Source organism: Brachyhypopomus gauderio, chromosome 13 (genome assembly GCF_052324685.1).
Source record: "Brachyhypopomus gauderio isolate BG-103 chromosome 13, BGAUD_0.2, whole genome shotgun sequence".
NCBI classification, from domain to species: domain Eukaryota; kingdom Metazoa; phylum Chordata; class Actinopteri; order Gymnotiformes; family Hypopomidae; genus Brachyhypopomus; species Brachyhypopomus gauderio.
In genome coordinates, this window is record NC_135223.1 from 2,921,816 (window position 1) to 2,941,704 (window position 19,889).

Here is a 19,889-nt window from a genome sequence, read left to right on the forward strand (position 1 = left end):
TTTGTCCGACTGGGAATTTAGGGATGAGGCGAGGCTTATGCAAGAAGCATGGGTGTCTATCTTCCTCTTCCTCTTGCCACTGTGGCATTCCCATCCATACAGAAGAAATGATGGGCAGTACGAATAAGGTTCCAGTACAGTGAAGTGAAACATTACCAGTTCCGTGATGGTACCAGGCCCGTGATGGTAGCAGGCCCGTGATGGTACCAGGCCCGTGATGGTACAAGGCCTGTGATGGTACCAGGCCCGTGATGGTACCAGGACTGTGATGGTACCAGTTCTGTGATGGTACCAGTTCTGTGATGGTACCAGATCCGTGATGGTACCAGGCCTGTGATGGTACCAGGCCCGTGATGGGTGATGGTACCAGGCCTGTGATGGGTGATGGTACCAGGCCCGTGATGGGTGATGGTACCAGGCCCATGATGGGTGATGGTAGCAGGCCCGTGATGGGTGATGGTACCAGGCCCGTGATGGTACCAGGCCCATGATGGGTGATGGTAGCAGGCCCGTGATGGGTGATGGTACCAGGCCCGTGATGGGTGATGGTACCAGGCCCGTGATGGTACCAGGCCCGTGATGGGTGATGGTACCAGGCCCGTGATGGTACCAGGCCCGTGATGGGTGATGGTACCAAGCCCGTGATGGTACTAGGCCCGTGATGGGTGATGGTACCAGGTCATCCCTGCACACTCTCAGGTTACTGTATTATAACTATCCAAGGCAAAGGTCTTGTACCCATTTAATTAACACATTAAATGAAAACAATGAAGGTATGTAAATGTAAATGTAAATGTGCCATATTTTGTCAATTGTGATTTTTACACCGCAATTGAAATTTGTCCTCCGCTTTTAACCCATCTGTGCAGTTAGAACACACACACACACACACACACACACACACACACACACACACAAACACACACACACACACAAACACACACACACACACTAGTGATTACTAGGGGGCTGTGGATCACACGTGCCCAGAGCGGTGGGCAGCCCTAGCCCGGTGCCTGGGGAGTAGTGGGGTTAGGTGCCTTGCTCAAGGGCACCTCAGTCATGGCCTCAGGTCTGGGAATTGAACCCACGACCCTCCGGTCACAAGAACAGTTCCCTACCACCAGGCCATGACTGCCTCATGTAAGGTGTGTGTGTGTGTGTGTGTGTGTGTGTGTGTGTGTGTGTGTGTGTGTGTGTGTGTGTGTGTGTGTGTGTGTGTGTGTGTGTGTGTGTGTGTGTGTGTGTGTGAGACTTCACCAGAGCTTCCTTTTGTATTCTCCCTCAGTGACCTCTTCTCCTGTCGTCTCTGGAGCATCTCCTGACTCTGCAGAAACCTACAGCACGACCCAAACATGCTTCACATGTTGCCACATTTTGCCATTGATCACATATTTTTCACACACAGTGATCACCTTGGACGTGAACACACCACTGAAAAGCACGAGCAGGCCAGTCTAAGCTCACTGAGACACACCTTCAGTTTCTTATCGAGATACGCTGGCGAGACCCATCCTTGGCGTGAGGGCGTGGTTTTGGTGGGCTTGGTGCGAACGAGCCACTTCAGAGGATGGGCAGAGTCCAGGACCTCCACGTACTGGCCCTCCTTTAAAGCGATGCTCTCCTTACTAAGACCCATGGGGTTGTAGTCTGCTGTGGCCACATAGATATCAAACATCTGCAGAGAAAAAGGTTTTCAGCCAGCAAAGAAAATATGCCTGAATAAAACAATAGATAAATGACAAACTATCTCTATGCTCACCTTAAAACATTTCATCTGTAAAGAAATGTTTAAATAAAATAAAACGCACACTACACCATTATTTTTGAGACAAAAGTCTGCAAACTACAAATTTGTGTACTGATTAATGAAGAGCATGTGTGTTTGTGTACTACATCCTGTAACTGGACAGTCAGCATTTTTACTGGCTTTTCATTGTGCTCCTGCACGCTTGATTTGAAATGAAACAATAGTATACATAAATAGTATGCATTATAACATATAACAACACAATAATTACATTTGATCTACAAATGGCTGCTCATTTATTTCTTTACCAGAACAATAACAAAAAGTGTTAATAAAAGTGCTAAAAATTAGACTTGATTCCAGATGTCAGTAGGGTTGCAACGGTATGAGATTTTCACGGTATGATAACCGTCTCAGAAAATACCGCGGTATCACGGTTATCACGGTATCACAGTTAGTTTGTATATTATTAAAAGATACACTGACCCTTAAAGAAATTACAAGTTTTTTTTTGTTCAATTAACTATTTATTGTAGAAACCTGCAACTATTGTATACAAAATGTCTCATTTAAAAAAAAAAAGCTGTAAACTTGTTTATATAAATACTGCAAAATTAGAGAAACCTAAATCATGGATTTCAGTACAATTATTTAAGTTTAAATTATTTAATATCTGATAAACTCAGCCTGGGTCAGTGTCTGATCAACAACTGTTGTAAACGTCCGTTGTACTGCCACCAGATACTGCAGAAAGAGAGGATTTATTTCTGACATCATCACAATAGAGATTTCTATTTTAAGGCTTTCACACCGAGTCTGGTTTTAACATGTGAAAAACAGGCACGTTAGAATTTGAAAATGAACGCATGTAAATTAATGGCGTATTTCACATCCAGTGAAAGCAAGGACCATAAACAGCTAGGTTTATTCTTTTCACTAGTGACCGTAGCGCGCGACTCCGCACAGTTCTCTCGTATCACGTTAACAAATACGAGCCTCTTGTAATTCCAGGACGAAACATGAGAGAATGTGAAGACGTTAAGATTGGGCGTTTTGAAAATAAACAACCATTAAATAATGTGATAAAAAGCGAATTATTTCGAGTATATGTATAAATATTTAACTTTATTAAGTTTAACGTGCTGGGAAATATTGAAATGGACCTTTAAAGTGACGTACAAGTGATTTAATTCCACCTTGTAAAGGTGTATGAACCCTGCAAACATGACTTTGTTCATTGCGCTGAGGCACGGCGCGCGCAGTTACAAAATTCGAGAGGTGCACGACCTCGCTAATCGACAGCGCGTGAGACCCTCGCGCACGGGCGGAGCCACCGCGATTACGTCATTTTCGCCGCTGACATTAGTTTAGCTTTTTTGTTTTTGTTAAAAAATTTGTTAAGTCTGATGCACTTTCTGCCATTCTCACCGCTGTGTGCTGAGTAGCTGAACCGGAGCGGAGTTGCGCATGCGCGGGTCAGTTTCTCCGCTGGCTTGCCTTTTACCAGTAATACGCAAACGCACACGGTATGATAACCGTGCATTTTAATACCGTGGTATACCGTGAAACCGGTTACCGCTGCAACCCTAGATGTCAGTAAAGCAGGCCACTTTCAGGATGAAATATTGAATAAATCAATCCGATCTTATTGATCCAATTTATTTCTAACAGTGACTACATTAAAGTGTTAATCTGAATAAAGATTATGGATGACACCACTCTGGTCAGACCATCTAAAACCACAAACAGTCTGAATACCAGAGGAGCTTTAGCAGCCACCCCAAAACTGGAGATGACCAGAAACCTCATCCGTGTGGTTACTCATGCCAGTCAGAACAGAAGAGTGGGGTGTTACCTCTCCTCTGGCATCGCCCTCGTCTGACTCGGACGAGGAGTCCACGATGAGAGAAGGAGGGCGTGAGCGTCCGTGATGCGGTGATGGGGACGGAGTCTTAGCCTCATCGTCACTATCAGCGCCTGGTACCCGTAATGAAGCTGAACACAGGGAGCGAGAGGGAGAGAAGGGGGGGGAGAGAGAGAGAGAGGAGAGAGAGAGAGAGAGAGAGAGAGAGAGAGAGAGAGAGAGAGAGAGAGAGAGAGAGAGAGAGAGAGAGAGAGAGACCATGAGACAAAAATTTCAACACCTGTTTACTAGGCCAGAAGCTCAGGTAATTAACCCTCAATTATATCACTTAATCTGAGCCATCCACTGAACCACACTACATAAAATTAAATTAAAACTATTACCAAGTTTAGGATCATTGACCATTAAAGATGTTGTTGATAAAATACAATTAATCTATTAAATTTGACAGTTAGGTTGTCAGTAACATGCAGAATTCCAATGTTTTGGACCACTAAATTGTGTATTCTCTGAACATAAGCATACAAAGAAGATGTACAATTATTATGCAATTGTTAGCAACTAAAAAGAGATTTAAAATGGTGGAAGTTTGTGATGTCTCCATACAATTATACCTATTTAATTTGAGCAGAAGTATTATTACAGTCAAACCATATAAGAGGTTAATATTATTCAAATAAACTCTTATTCTTCATCTTCCTGTTTGATATACAACAAAATATGCTATATTATATAGCATGTATATCCAAGGTGTATAAATAATATTATTAACACTATTACACTGTAAATAATCACTTAATCATGTGTCATGGTGCGCTGGTCCCAGAAACACAGCCACGCCCACGCACACACACAGCCACGCCCACGCACACACACAGCCACGCCCACGCACACACACAGCCACGCCCACGCACACACACACACACACACACACACACACACACACACACACACACACACTCCCATACACAGAGAGCCACGCCCCCACACACATACACGCAGCCATGTCCCCCACAGCCACGCCCCCACAAACAGTGCCACACCCACACACACCCAGCCCCTCCCACACACGTTCTCAATCACATTATTAACATCTCCTTTCACCTGTTCCCCATCAAGCACTCTCACTACTTAAAGCCCACAGGTACCCATCGTCTTTGCTGCACGTTTAGCCGCATAAGAGCAAGAGAGGGTCCCGGTGTCTGCTCATCAACAAAGATCAAGCGGATCAAGTCTGCACCTGCTTTGTGCATTCCCAGAGCCCTTATTAAGAGACGTTATTTGCTGCATTTTCGGCTTGTTTGTGTGTGCTTGCATAAGACGGACAATAAAAACCATCTCGCTGAATCTTCACCCCCTGTGCCTCCCCAGCCATTACATCATGATCAGTACCAAATTATGATTGGGTCAAATTATAATGGGACCACATTATGATTGGACCAAATGATGAAGTTTTAATAACAGACACTGAGACTCTGCACTCGAAATTTGTACAGTCGACAAACATAAATATCCACTTGATTCATTTATGATTTAAAACTGCTAATTCACATTGATGTGTAATATGTGAAAAGATGCATCGTATTCACTGCGTCAGCCATCTGAGACTGAAGCACACTCGTGTGTTAGTACCAAAAGTAGTATTATTATGATGTTTTCATTAACACATACTCTCATCTCATGCACTTTGGAAGGAAAAGGGAATACAAGCATTTTTTCCAACTAATTCATTCGTCTTTTTTTTATCTGCACATATGATCATGTGTTTTTACTGACACATTATTTTGTATTAAAAAACTCAATATTTCATTTATTTATAAATAGTATTTTAAAATATATTTAAAGTATTTATTATATGTAATATATATATACAGTCTTCAAAATAAATAAGACTTTAAATATAAACTTTAAATATATTTTAAAATACTTTTTATAAATAAATAAAATTCACACACACACACACACACACACACACACACACACACACACACACACGATATATATATATACACACACACACACACACACACGATATATATACACACACACACACACACGCATGATATATATATATATATATACATACACACACACACACACACAGATACACATACACATATACATACACACACACACACACACACACACACATAGATACACATAGATACATATACATATATACACACACACACACACACACACACACACACACACACACACACACACACACACAAATATATATACAGCAGGGTCATAGTGAATTCCATTCAATACCAGAACATTTTATCCAAAAATCTGGTTGAATCTGCCAGAAGACTGAAAGTGGGTCTTCCAATATGAAAGACAGTGACCAAAATAAAAAAAAATAGACAAAGATGAAAAGGCAGTTCACTAGAGCCCAAAATATCACTCACTGCATGTGCATTTCTTTTTATATGTTTATAATTTACAATTTCTTTAGTGAAAGTCTAAAACTTTGATCCTGAATTGCAATAATAATACTTCTAATACTACCACTAATAATAATCATTATGAACTAGGTTTCAGTCTTTTTTAATTCATGGCTTTTCATGAATGTTCGATGTGCAAAACTTTGAACTTTGGGCTTTGAAGAACAATATACAATACTCCCTAATGTGCAATACTACAATACTCCACAATATACAATACTCCTTAATATACAATACTACAATACTTCCCAATATACAATACTCCCCAATATACAATATTCCCCAATAGACAATAGACCCTAATATACAATACTCCCCAATGTACAATACTCCCCAATATACAATACTCCCTAATTTACAAAACTCCCCACTGTAAAATATTTCCCATTCCTCCTTGCTTCAAATGACTTCTAGTGAATTCTAGTGAATAAATGAATGAAGCTGTTTGCAACATTTTGCTTGGTTTCTATGATTAAATAGAAATATATCAAATTAATATTAATACCAAATATTAACCTTAGATGAATAGACAGATTTGTTATGGAGTAATTTGGAAATGAGCAATAGCAAAGCCGGGTGGGAATGTGGTCAGGACTGAACTATCTGTGGGGTCTGTGGATACATACTGGTTACTCTGGGCCATGATTTCATCCACTGGAGCACTTGATGGTTCTGTAAACTGTCTGAATAACAAATTAATGTTGTAGTGAGTACTTGGTTTCAGCTGGGGTGGGAAGGCATGGCGTGGGAGTGAACGTACGACTGATGAAGGAGTGATGGAGGTCAAAATGTTAACAAGTGAGTTTCCTAAGTCCTTATTATGGGCTGGACTGTTAAAAGGGGGTAAATGGATGTACTGTACCTACTTTTAAATTATCCTACCAGCAACATTTCGCTAAATCCAAGGTGTTTCACTAACGTCAAGGTACATAAAGCAATATGTTTCACTGTACACAAATGACTGTACAGCCATTTATGCCTTGACACATCAAGTAACCAAGTACCTAATTTTTCTTCACATGATTTGGATAAAAGTCCATTGGATACCTAAACTCTGATGACTATTTTCTATTCTAGTACACTTCCATGTTTTATAAAGCAATATATTATCCTTAGAAATGTATCCTTAAATTTTATTAGGAAACTCAACTCATTGTGCTGTTAGTGAATGTACAGAGCAAATGAAAAAATCTGCCATTCATAGACACACTGTAAAACACATACAGAAACACACAGACGTACAGAAACACACAGACGTACAGAAACACACAGACGTACAGAAACACACAGACATACAGAAACACACAGACATACAGAAACACACAGACGTACAGAAACACACAGACGTACAGAAACACACAGACGTACAGAAACACACAGATGTACAGAAACACACAGATGTACAGAGTGAGTCTAAAGCTTCGTGCAAAACCACATACACAGGATTAGTGCACACGGATGCTTTGTGCAGTGAGAACACAGCAATTGCACAGTCATGCTAAAGAAATGACAAAGTATCATTTAGAATGGCATGATTTCAGACATGGCCTTTTACAAATGGCCTTAGACAAATATTTGCACATAAATACTATACAGACACATTTTCATTGCAGGTACCCTGTCATGCTAAAAGCACAAAATCTTACATTTTACCTTTAGCCTTAGATTTTTACAGTAGATAAAAAATGATAACATTTTGTAATGGAAAAAGTACAGCTAATGCTAATGCTAATACAAATGTTCGGTCTGTAAATGTTACGCCAAAAAAACCAAAAAACAGATTGATTGGACAGCTGAGCATCATTATATATTTTAATTAAATAAATGCAATAACAAAACCCCCAAAATATTTTGTTATTCCAAATAATACTGACTATTAATAACTGGCAGGGTTGGGTGACATCACCTAAGACCCACTCATGTGGACTTGTCCACTTGATCAGACTTTATTCAGATTTTTATTACAAATGGATGTTCCTGCATGTTTCAATGTCCTCAAATGGTATGTTTATACTCAGCAAACATCTGCACTGCAATATTGTCACTTACCTTGTGTGATCTTGGCAGATACCATTTCAGTAATTTGGGAGGTGAGTTTCTGTAAGAACTCTGTGGTGTCTACGCCACCCAGATAGGGAATTTTAACCTCTCCTGAAAAGTGGTGAAATATTTATGTGTTAGTATGTCACTCGTGTTGATAGTCACTGTGATGTACCACACAATATACAAGACTTTACACAATGTACAGTGTGTGTGTGTGTGTGTGTGTGTGTGTGTGTGTGTGTGTGTGTGTGTGTGTGTGTATATATATATATATATATATATATATATATATATATATATATATATATATATATATATATATATATATTGTGAGCAAATCTGAAGTGCTTCACCAAAATGTGTTGAGATGGCAGATTCGTTTCTACTGTTCAATAAATAACCTTCAGCACATTATCATTATGGTCAGTTTTCAAAGTAGTAGTATTACAGGCACCAGCAAACTTGATTTTGATTGTTTGCATTTGTGTGTCCTGATCGTTTTTGTAAAATTGCTTTGCAATCTGACACACTAACTTGAAAGTTAAGCTGTTTGGACAGTTATAATATCCTAAAAAAAAATTACTTTTACCTTTGTTCTCTTCCTCTGGTGGGCTGATTTTAATTCCGAAAACCCTATAAAACAACAAAATATTATTTTATTTATATAAATATTATTTTACATTTTTACGATAAATGATGCAATAGCGTGGGTATTTCATGTTTGGATGAGTAACATTATCAGCTAAAGGTGTCATAATTTCAGTAAACACTGCAGTTCATAAACTTACTGTGGTGTAGTACTGATTTCAGGTCCTGCTGAAAAACAATAATAATGTGTGAACACAATTTTGCTTACACCATATTATAGTTCAAATACTACATGCAGACTTCAAATGCTAAAACAAGCCCAAGGAACCACAGAAGAGCCAAGCGACCCAGAGATCCTGACCCAGATCCACGTCCAGACGGGCCGTGTTGACGCACTGGCCAGCACGGTTGGTAGCGATGCACGTGTACATGCCGTAGTGCTCCTTCCCCACATCCATCAGGATCAGACTGTGCTGACAGCCCGAACTGGCCACCCTGTACCCCGGCGTCTCCGCTTTTATCCAAACAACCTCCTTCATAGGCTCCTCCTTCAGCCAGGTAACGGAGGGATTTGGAGAGCCTGTGTGTGTTGGAAAGTAAAATCAGCCTTCAGTCCCGTTTGTGTACTTAAAGAGCTAGATGTTGTTTCAGAACTGTGGTGGCGAGCCCAGACGTGAGCCACAGATTCCCCCAGCACCTTCCACTTTGACGGAGAGTGTGATGCAAGCTCCCTGTTTCACTGTCCTGTTGTTGAACCTCTCCAGGAAACGAGGAGGTACCAGTGGTTCTTTTGACTCTGAAGCAAAGTTGAAAACAAACAAACATTTGCTGGATATATTCAATATTTTCAATTAAATTATTAATACTAAAATTAAGGTTATATTACATAATACCAATATAAAAGACCATTATTGCTTCATACAGTTGCCTTATGGGATGACCACTTGTATTGTACAGTTAAAATGCACAGTCACACATCTGGCCAAATAACTTGTTGCCAACTTTAAAACTATCTGAAATCAAAGTAACTTCAATCTGTACCTCTGACTTTTACATGTTCAGGTATGCGTTGCCCAGGACCTAGGAGAAGAACACACAAACAAGAAGTTAACAAAACCATAAGGTAACAGACAAATCATATTTATTTCTGAAGGGGTCCATGCTTTAATTAAATAAAAATACCATACAACAAACAACAGGTCATAAAACTCTTATTTTGACAGTTTGACATGCATAGTGTAATTGACTACATGTAATTGGCCCTGTTATAGGCCACTCAGGCCTCCTTACCGAATACGACCATACGAGCAGAAGAGTAGGCGGAGCCGGCAGCATTGCTGATGTAGGCAGAATACTCCCCGCTATCTTCGGAGTTTACCTCCACGATCTCCAGACTGTAAACGTCTCTCTCTGACGACACCAAAACCCTGTCGGACGGCTGCAGTGGCATCCCGTCTTTAAACCAGTAAACTCGCGGTGGAGGGAATCCTGAAAAATCAATTTAATCCAATCAATTAAGCTCAAAAGCTACGATGTAAAATACTTCTCCTTTCTGCAATAGCTTGTTTCTTAATGGGACTGCAAGGAAGTAACATTTTCAATGTACTTGAGATATACTGAATACGCACAGTTGGATGTGTTTCAAACATGTCTGACCTTTGACTCTGACACTCATCTTGGCATTGGGTGCTCCAGGGCTCAGGTACAGGTCATGTAGCTCATCCACCACTTGGGGGAGCTGTTCATCCTCCACCACTGATTCAAAGGCTTCCGTGTCTCTGTGCTCGGAACTATGAATGGTGATAAACAGCCATGCTATGGATCATTTAGACTTAGAGGAATACAGTTATTGAGACAAATATAGACACAAATCATCATAACTGCTGAGAAATTTTCTAAATATAGCTAGACTGTTTTTATCATAAAGACTAGTCTGTAGAAGAGACAAATGTACAATGCAATTGTTACTATCGGGCATAACAATGAATAATTCTGAATAATTACAGTTTCTATCGTTAGTACAAGAAGTGGAGTCAAATACAGCACAGGGTGTATGAAAAGTGAAGAAGCACCCATATGAAATTAAGATACAGAACGTTTTTTTTTTTTTGGAAAAAAGGAAAAACCCTATTAACACTCTATAACTTTTGAGACCCCCTGTATTTATACAGGTAGAAATGTTTTGTTATCATACCCCTTGAACCTACTCTAATAAAACAGACATGGCTTTGAAATGTTTACAGCATGATTCATTCAGAGTTACGTCTTTAAATAATAAGGGTTACTATAGTGACAAATGCGGCTTAATCTCACCTGGACATGTATCCTTTAGCACTGACGTAGGAAGATGTCTCTGTGGCGTCAGCTGCTGTGTCATAGTCTGAGCTGCACGACACTGCAAATATAACATGCATGTACACATTTAGCATATCATTGTGTTTTCAGTTTATTGGAATATATAACTGAGCTTATATAGTTCACATTTGCCTATATGTCAGTCAGGGTTTTTAATTCAGACACAGAAAATAAAGTAAAGAACTGTTACTTGTCACTAAAGTACAGTATAATAAACAACGATTCTTCTGTTTATACGCCAATGCAATGTTCATTTGACCAAAACCCATGCATAAACAAAACAACGGCACTCTTCTGCGGATGCACTGCTAAAAGAAAGTGGCGTCTCCGTTGGAACAACAGACCTCCAGATACAATTCGTTCCCTGATTCCCCCTTAAGAGTGAGTGCCTGCTGAATTAAAAGTTTAGCACACTTTCTTTTAACAGTGTACTCACTTTCCACCCTAAGCTCTGATTTGCTGGAAGCAATACCGCTGTCATTCTCAGCCACACAGCGGTACACGCCCATATCACACGGCCGCACAGCTGTAATGATCAACTGATGGCAGCCCTCCTGGTCTTCATTGATCATATAGTGGTCATCTTCTTCGAGCAGCTTCCCGTCTTTGAACCATCGTATGCTGGGAGGCGGTTTGCCGATGATCACACAGTCCAAGCTGACTGGGTATCCATCGGGGACATCCTGGCTGTGAAGCTGTGTCAAAAAGACTGGGGCGGCTGCGACGGCCCAGCACGGTGGTTGTGATAAAGGGGGGGGGGGGGGGGGGGAGTGAACAATATAGACAAAATACCGCAAAGCACCAGCTGAAGCGCCCACAAAATGCATCAAACTGAGGTAAATTACGACAAGAAAGCAGACATAAATTCAGACTTTTCTTTAAAAACAAAGAAAATGTCGTAAACAAGCATTTAATCATGCTCGGACAGAACTACTTCAAATTTATGAACTTGTCAATCTATGCTAAATTGCAGTCAAGCTTCTATTTACTGCAGACATTAATACTGACAAGACATGACACAAAGAAATAAATCCATCATACCAGGGGCTCCGGTCATAAAAGAAGGTGGTTGTCGATCTTGAGTTGGGGTTTGGGAGCCATCTTGGGTGAAGCTCATCTTCATGATGCGCAACTCGACCTTGGTCTCTGCTTCAAGAATCGTGGTTTCTACAGGCACTCCTTGCTGGGTGAACATCTGCTGGAAACGCCGCGAGGCGACTTCGGCCTCGGCGCGAGTGTCGAAGCGAATGTAGATGTAGCGGTCATCCTCGCGGTACGAGTGTGGGTCGGGTGGCTGCAGGTCTCCCTCGTCAGCGCTGAGGAACGGTTCCTCCTCCACGTCCGGTGGGAGGCGGGTGCGTAGGAGCCTTCGCAGTCTCTTGCTCGCCTGCCTCAGGGACTCGTCCATCTCGCTGCCCGAGGAGCTCTCGGGTTCGCTGTCGGCACTGTAGCCCAAGGTGAGCGGCCGCCGGCCGGACGAATCTCGCGCCGAGCCGACCGTGACCTTTCCGCAGTGGGTGATGGTGCCAAACTTGTTGGTGACCTCACACGTGTACACCCCAGTGTCTTTGGTGGTGGCGGCCGTCACGATCAGAGAGCAAGTGCCGTCGTTGTAGATGTCAATGTGGTAGTGCTTGCCGTCTGAAAGCGGTTCACCATCTTTCAGCCAGCGAACCTTTTCCGGCTTTCCTTCTGTCACGCATTCAAGATGAATTGTTCCATTAGGCTCTTTGGTCTGGTCCTTAAACACTTCTTTGAAGGTAGGCCGCATGTCCTTCCTGGCCTTATAACCCTTGAATGCCGCCTGGATCTTGATGGCTGCTTCTTGCAGTTCTGCTTCTTCATCCACCTTGGCTTCCATAAGCGTTTCCACCGTTTTCTGCTGCACTGATTGCTCAGTCATTTGAAAATGTTCGTACAGCTTCTTGGATGCGGTAGTTTCACTTTCGCCCTCCGTGGCGAGAGCTGATTTGCTGCTCTTCTTCAGGTAAGATATTAAACTTGAACTTTCGCTGACCGAGTCCTCGTCAGAGCTTGTGTAAAGATTTGCTCCGGTTTTGACACCGAGGCCAAGCTCACTGGTTCTCTCCTTCCCTTTAGTCTGTTCTTTCTCCAGACCTTTACCTTTCTGATGTGGTGCCTTCTCTTTTCCGTCCTCTTCTGGCAGTTCGGAGATGGAATCCAGTGTGGGCTCCCTGCTCATCCTACGCTTCTTCGCCACGTCCTCCCATAAAGCATGAAGATCGCCTTCCGTGGCAGACTCAGGAGGAAGACCAGGCTGACCACCCTCCTCTCCCTCCAGCTGAGAAACTGCTGTATCATCACCTGTCATCAAGGATGGCATCAATCATCATTCTCACCTACACACTGGGTCTGGAAAAACTAGGCACTCAAATTACCAATATGACAATTACTCATATTCCACAAACTGCAGATGTGGGTTCACGGTTCAAGTCCATATGAAAACAAAAGCAAAACAATATCAAAAAGAAACTGCAGCCAGGCTGAGGTAAATGGAGCTTGTGCAAGACCAAAAAGGTGAGGGGGTACCTTCAAGAGTAAGGTTGATCGAAGTCTTGGCCTCTTCCGTTGCAACACATGTATAGACACCCTGATCAGCAAACTGGAAATCCTTAATGAGCAAAATCTGGGATTTGCCTTCCGTTAGCGTCTGGAACTTGACTCCCATCTCGGTCTCCCGGTTGTCTTTTAACCACGTGACTGGCCTGTTCTCAACGGAGAGCTCACACTCCAGACGAACGATCTTGCCCTTTTGGAGTGTAGAGCACCTTAACTTTTTGGTGACAGTCACTGCTGCATCTGAAGGTTAACAGTAGTTCCACATTTATTAGTACAATCCAGAGTGTGTAAAGTATGCAAGTTTGTTTTGAATTTATTCATGTTTTACCTTTTGTTACTTTCTGTTCCTTCATGAGATCTCCTAAAAAAAGTGAAAAAGAATAGTGTATTCTCTGTATCTATCTACCATGTAAAAGGCCTGAAAGCAAGACAGAGACAGAGCTGTCTTGTCTTATACTAGATGAAAATCCCAGAAACCCAACCATTAAAGTTTATAATTCATATACCTATTGTCAGAGTAAAAGGTCTCACTATTTGTAAAAACTTCTGTGCTTGAAGCTGCAATATCAGACCCCCCCCCCCCCCCCCCCCCCCCCCCCCCCACCATGTGATGATTGTTGTTCTGTTTCTATAAATACTTTAAAAAGTAAAATACATTAAAATGCACAAAACACATGGAGTGTTGAAACATATCTTAGGATTGATAATCCCGGATTGGACTGCAGTTTGCTTTGTTTTTACCCATTTGACCAGTTCATCCCATAAAGAAGGTATGGGATTAAAGAAGGTATGGGATTAAGGTCTAACGATTGGGCAGGCTGGGATATTGTTCATCATCCATCTTTGCAAGACAGTTCTTGCAGATCTCTTAAGCTTTTTTTTTTACATCATTATGTTGCTTAGGGAACAAAAGCTTATTTTCCACTGTACGACCAAATGGCTCAAAGTGCAGACGGTAAGGGTTCTGGTCGCATTTGCAGATGCACACAGTCCAGCACAGAACACTTACATGGTTTTCTTAACATGAAGAGGACTGGATCTCTGAGTGGGAGGGCTTTACTGACAAAGGGATTTGCTGATTGGTTCTACACACATGGAGGGTAAGGCCTCTCCTCATTTCAGTCTGGCAATAAATGTCCTTCACTGTGTTGCATGCATAAAAAAACCCTAAACTGTCTAAACAACTCCAACTCATCCATCTCACCAGACCCACAGAACGTCAGCTATACAGTAGTGTAATATTGACGGCTCTGTCACTGTCCACCCTGGTACCTGAGAGCCCAGAGTCTAGAGAGTCTAGAAATAGCACCATGAAGTACGGACAGCTGAGCCGTCCAATGGGGGATGGGGTCCCTTTTGAGACTAAACCCCACCTAGGGAGATTTCTCCTTGCCACTGTCCCTGGTTTGCTCTTTGGGGATCTGAACCCATACATGTAAAGCTGCTTTGTGATGACATATGTTGTAAAAAGTGCCATGTAAATCAATTTGACTTTGAGTGTTACAAATACCTCCTGCTCATGATTTCCAGCTCAAACACTTCCAGCTCAAAACACAAGTCTGGAAAATCATGGGACAGACTAACTTAACCTTATTAACTTATTGATAATACAGTGGAAAATTGGTTATGGGTCGCCCAAATAGACACAGTCTTGATTAAGGAATTGGTAAAGAACACAAACTGCCATCAGCAGATCAACCCCTGACCATCTCCTTCACGTCTGCCAACACATCCTCACACAGCATGTCCTCTACTGTCTGCCTTACACATGCATGGTGACTGGATTTTAAGTCGATAAGCATGTGTTCCACTGCTCACATATATTTTTCTCGGCCCAGGAAAATGTATTTTACATATAATTTGGTTTAACCTTTCAGTATAGTCACTTTCATGAGTGCAAATGAATGCCTCATGCTTTATAGTTATGAAACCAAGCAGACACATAACAGCTTGCTTCTTCTTACCGAGTGTAACAGTTTGGGGAAGCTGAACAGGGTCACCAACGCCTGCGAGGTTCATCGCTGCCACTCGGAACCTGTACCCTGATCCAGGGGTGAGGTTCTCTACCAGGAGCTCAGTACTGCAAACGGGCTCAGAATGACACGGCAGCCAGAGCGCACTGTCCATCTGTCGCACCTCCACACGGTAGCCCAGGATAGGACTTCCTCCATCGCTGAGAGGTGTGAACCAGGACAGAGTGACTGATGTTAGACCCTTACTCACCAGCTCTGGGTCCTCGGGGGGATCTGGTACAGCTAAAAACAAACATATTGAACAGAGTTCAGCAGAAGCGCTCCAGATCTTTACCACAAAAAGAAAAAATCCCTAGCACAATTACTTTTAAATAAAACATATCAGTGTAGAATAACAGTGTAGACTACTACAAGGAGCCAAAGGGAATATCAAGAAGTCAAAAGCAGACTAGAGTAGAGCTTAAAAGGTAAGGAAATTGTATTGTGTGTATTTTTAAAGTTCCGGTTTGCTGTCTAACACCTACTGATAGTAATTAGCTTGGCGACTGAGATGGCATCTTGAGCGGCGAAGGTGATCTCTTGTGGCGGCTGTGGTTGGGCCTTTTTCAGGATCAGGCTGCACACACATCCCTTAACCTTCATGGCCCAAAGGTCGCCAGGTCGCAGTTCAGTTCCATTAGCGTACCAGATCACCTCACTCTCCGGCACCGGCTCGTTCAAAACACACGTGAACTCCACCTGTTCGCCCACAATGGCTGTCCTGTCCTCTAAGGGTTTTACCACTTCCAGCTGCCAACCTGAAGTTAAATTACAATTCACAACAGCAAATAAAATGAATTTCAGGAGTGAAAAATACAACCACATATAAAAATATTCTAAATCTGTCCAGTTTGCTTCTTTTGTTCTCGGCACAGCGCTGCCATTGGTTGCGCCTGTGACCTTTGTCATGACCCATACTTGCTCTCTGTGATTAATTCTGAGATTCGGCATAGTAGTAGTGATTGAAAGGCTCATGAAACTCTACCAGGAACAAATGATGTGAAATGGTGAATTTGGTCATCCACCATGCAAATGTGCCCGAAGAAGAAGATGTAAACACGTGCAGGGCACAGCTGCTAATTGGCACGTTAGTATAGACAACTGCAAATATTTCCATAACAATACTGAGTGAATATGTGGTAGGAGTTCAGACTGCTTTACAAGGCACTGCAGGAGCTGCATTAATGTCCAAACTCCAGGGTGCTACACCATTAATGTCCAAACTCCAGGGTGCTACACCATGGATGAGACATCCATCACCTTCCACGCTCAATTCTGGATGCACATTGGCAGATTCAGATGTATTCTTTTTTTGACAGCTTTTTAAAAATTCCAGGTGGTCCAAGGTTTGGTGTTAGGAATGTCCCATCCTTACACCTTTCCCAACACAAACGTGCCAACAGACAGTGCTAAAACAGCAACGTTTTGCTCTTTCACTTTTCTCACTCTGATCCTCAACAGATTAGCATTGGTTGACCTCTGTATCAAATATATATTTTTTGATGAATCCTTTAACCAGTTCTGCACCTTTGATTGCCACTATACCCAAGCACAAAGTGCTCGGAGTTCTCCTCACATTTTGCCTATAAGATTTCCTATGTAGCCATTCGCATGGCTCTACAGAAGGGTGTTCTTTAATTATCCCAGCTGTATGTTAGCTCCATGTCTGCAAAACCGACCTTACTAACTCCACCAGACTCCACTGACAACCTAAAATTCAAACGTTGCAACTCAGCCTCCCACCAAAGGGGTATTAGGGCAGGTACCTTTAACTGAAAGAAGGGCAGAAGTGGATGTTGTGCCAGCCTGGAAGGTTACTGTGCAGCATTCCCCAGCCCGCAGGTCCTTCAGCAGCAGCAGATGACGTCGGCCACTCTCAAAGGAAACGATCTCCACTTTTTCAGACTGTCTCACAGGTTTACCGTCAATCAACCAATGGCATTCTTTGGTTTCAGGGCGGGATAAAGAGCACTCAAAAAGTGCCTCTCCTCCTTCAATGGTCTCTACGTTCTCCAGACCTTGAACAATGTCAATTGGTTTAGCTGCAAAAGAGGTTTGAGAAGTTATCTTTGTGAGTGACTGCAGGGTCTCACAGTAAAACTGGCTGGAACAGAAAGACAGCAAATACAGCTTGTACAGTCCATCTTAGCAGGATGCGTTTAAAATGACAGTAACTACCACGACAGCTTCAGCCTTTACCGTATGTTCCTCCAGTGACTGCTAAAAGCCACTGTATGAGAGCAGACACTGAAACCTTATACTGACAGCGACAAGTGAAGTCACAACAAAAAGCAGATAGCAGTTAATCAACCAAAATCACCTCACATTCGATGAATAGTTTGCTTTGTTCTATTGCCCATTTCAACAAACCCAGAGCAGAGCCCTCAGCCTCAACCTCCGTTTAAAAATGCACCCTGTCTGAGCAGGTTTACATTTTCAGCATTAGTAGACACTTTTAACACAGTTTCAGCAATTGAGTGTTAAGGGGCCACCCCTGCCCCGCCCACCCCAAAAGAAAGAAAGAAAGAAACAATCAATGAGCATTCAAAATCTTTATACAATCCAGAACTGCATCAGAACTGGCTTGTGAAACTGAAAAATTTAGAAGTCCAGAATCCTTTAATACATAAAAAAGCAAGACAATGTGAGCATCCCAAAAGTTCTGCCTTTCTAATATAGATCCCCAGCTCGTAAACTTACCAATGAGCTCGTAATATGATTACGTTTGAATACAAACATTTATATTAACTTTGGGTGTCCAGGAATTTTGGAAAAGGGAAAAAGTATTGGCTCTGCCATTCAAACCAAGCTTTATGGCTTATTGAAAATCGAGGTCTGAGTTTGTACCCTAACCATAAGCCTATAGTACCAGTACCCATGCTCTGACTGATCAGTGTCTGTGGTCTCTGCACCTGCTTCTGTGTTCAGATGAGAGGAGGATGCAGTGCTGATATATAAAATGCTTCTGCCCTCAAAAATTCAAAGGTTTTGGCAGATTTTTAACATTTCTCTGTGGTGGCTTGAAAATATATTCATGATTTAATTGAAACTCATGCAAGTTTGTTTATATGGTTTATTATTTGGTACAAAAACATTTGGCCAGGCTAATGTCAAGTGTCTGAAGAATACCTGGTACGTCAGGTAAGAAGAAAGAATACGGATGGATGGATGGATGGATGGATGGATGGATGGATGGATGGATGGATCGTACAACTCTGATTTCTGTCTGAATCTTAAAGCTTTCAATAAATCTAACACTATCACATCAGTAATTGTGAGGCATTACTGAACAAGATGGTGATTATGTATCGAATTGTACCAAACATACTACTACTCTAAAAACTTAACATTTGGTCATTTTAAATATAAAAGCAAAAATGTTTGTATCAACTTTCCATCCCCCTGAAATCGGAGGTTGAATTAAAATGCGGATGCGAGTTCTGGGTTGCAGGTAGCTCACCTCGCACCCTCAGATGTGCCTCAACACTGGTCCCTTCTGCCTCACAGGAGTATGTACCCATGTCCTGCAAGGTCACACGGCTAATGTACAACCGTGCGACAGTCCAGTCCTGCTCCACAACTACCCTGTGGCCGTCGGCCTGCACCGGCTCCCCGTTACGTTTCCATACGGCCCTGACCGGCCGCGAGTACTGGCAGACGAACTCTGCCGCTTGGTTCTCGGCCACGTGGATGTCTTCCATGGCACTGACCACCTCCACGGTGGGATCTAAGGAGGGTGGGTGAGGTATGAGCAGTGGTAGAGCAAAGGATAATTTGGTCAGAAATTGCTCAAGGAATTGCTCAAGACCTGTTTTAGATCTGAAATGATCTTAAATACTGATCTTTCTTGACCTCCTTTAAGATATTACCTTGTTTGCAAATCAACATTAGATGATTAGCATGCAAGTACAGCAAGTCTCTAAATGCTATGTTTTGTTCAGGATGGACATTTTGGCGAGTACACAAATAAAAGAAGATCGGGAGGAAAAGTAAGTTGGTTAGAGGGCTTGCTAGAATCATGTCAAAAACTGAATTTCTGACAAAAAACAGGCATGTTTTATTGCAATGTGACTAGTGATTGATCACCAGATTTAAGGTTTTGGATTAGGATTAACCCTGGTTTGGAGTACCAACCCATATTGTAGCCAAAAATGTAGCTCTGACATATTAATGTTAACATGTACCATATTTTATATTGGACCTAAACAAACACAAAAAAGTTTAATGAATTACTGCAAGACTGAAAC

At 42.0% G+C, this 19,889-nt stretch overlaps 1 protein-coding gene across 1 annotated transcript in view; it reads right to left on the reverse strand.

Moving 5' to 3' along the window:
• The window catches only part of obscnb (obscurin, cytoskeletal calmodulin and titin-interacting RhoGEF b), an 86,130-nt gene that overhangs the window by 15,808 nt on the left and 50,433 nt on the right, over positions 1-19,889 (reverse strand). The window contains exons 49-68 of the mRNA XM_076970281.1: positions 19,103-19,369; positions 17,409-17,684; positions 16,128-16,400; positions 15,595-15,885; positions 13,959-13,991; positions 13,601-13,870; positions 12,092-13,375; positions 11,487-11,768; positions 11,009-11,090; positions 10,352-10,485; positions 9,986-10,183; positions 9,737-9,775; positions 9,393-9,491; positions 9,057-9,275; positions 8,896-8,923; positions 8,697-8,740; positions 8,114-8,215; positions 3,606-3,745; positions 1,478-1,678; positions 1,261-1,337 (exon numbers count right to left, since the gene is read on the reverse strand). Of these exons, the coding sequence (XP_076826396.1) occupies positions 1,261-1,337; positions 1,478-1,678; positions 3,606-3,745; positions 8,114-8,215; positions 8,697-8,740; positions 8,896-8,923; positions 9,057-9,275; positions 9,393-9,491; positions 9,737-9,775; positions 9,986-10,183; positions 10,352-10,485; positions 11,009-11,090; positions 11,487-11,768; positions 12,092-13,375; positions 13,601-13,870; positions 13,959-13,991; positions 15,595-15,885; positions 16,128-16,400; positions 17,409-17,684; positions 19,103-19,369 (4,339 nt within the window). The remainder of the gene's footprint in view (positions 1-1,260; positions 1,338-1,477; positions 1,679-3,605; positions 3,746-8,113; positions 8,216-8,696; positions 8,741-8,895; positions 8,924-9,056; positions 9,276-9,392; positions 9,492-9,736; positions 9,776-9,985; positions 10,184-10,351; positions 10,486-11,008; positions 11,091-11,486; positions 11,769-12,091; positions 13,376-13,600; positions 13,871-13,958; positions 13,992-15,594; positions 15,886-16,127; positions 16,401-17,408; positions 17,685-19,102; positions 19,370-19,889) is intronic.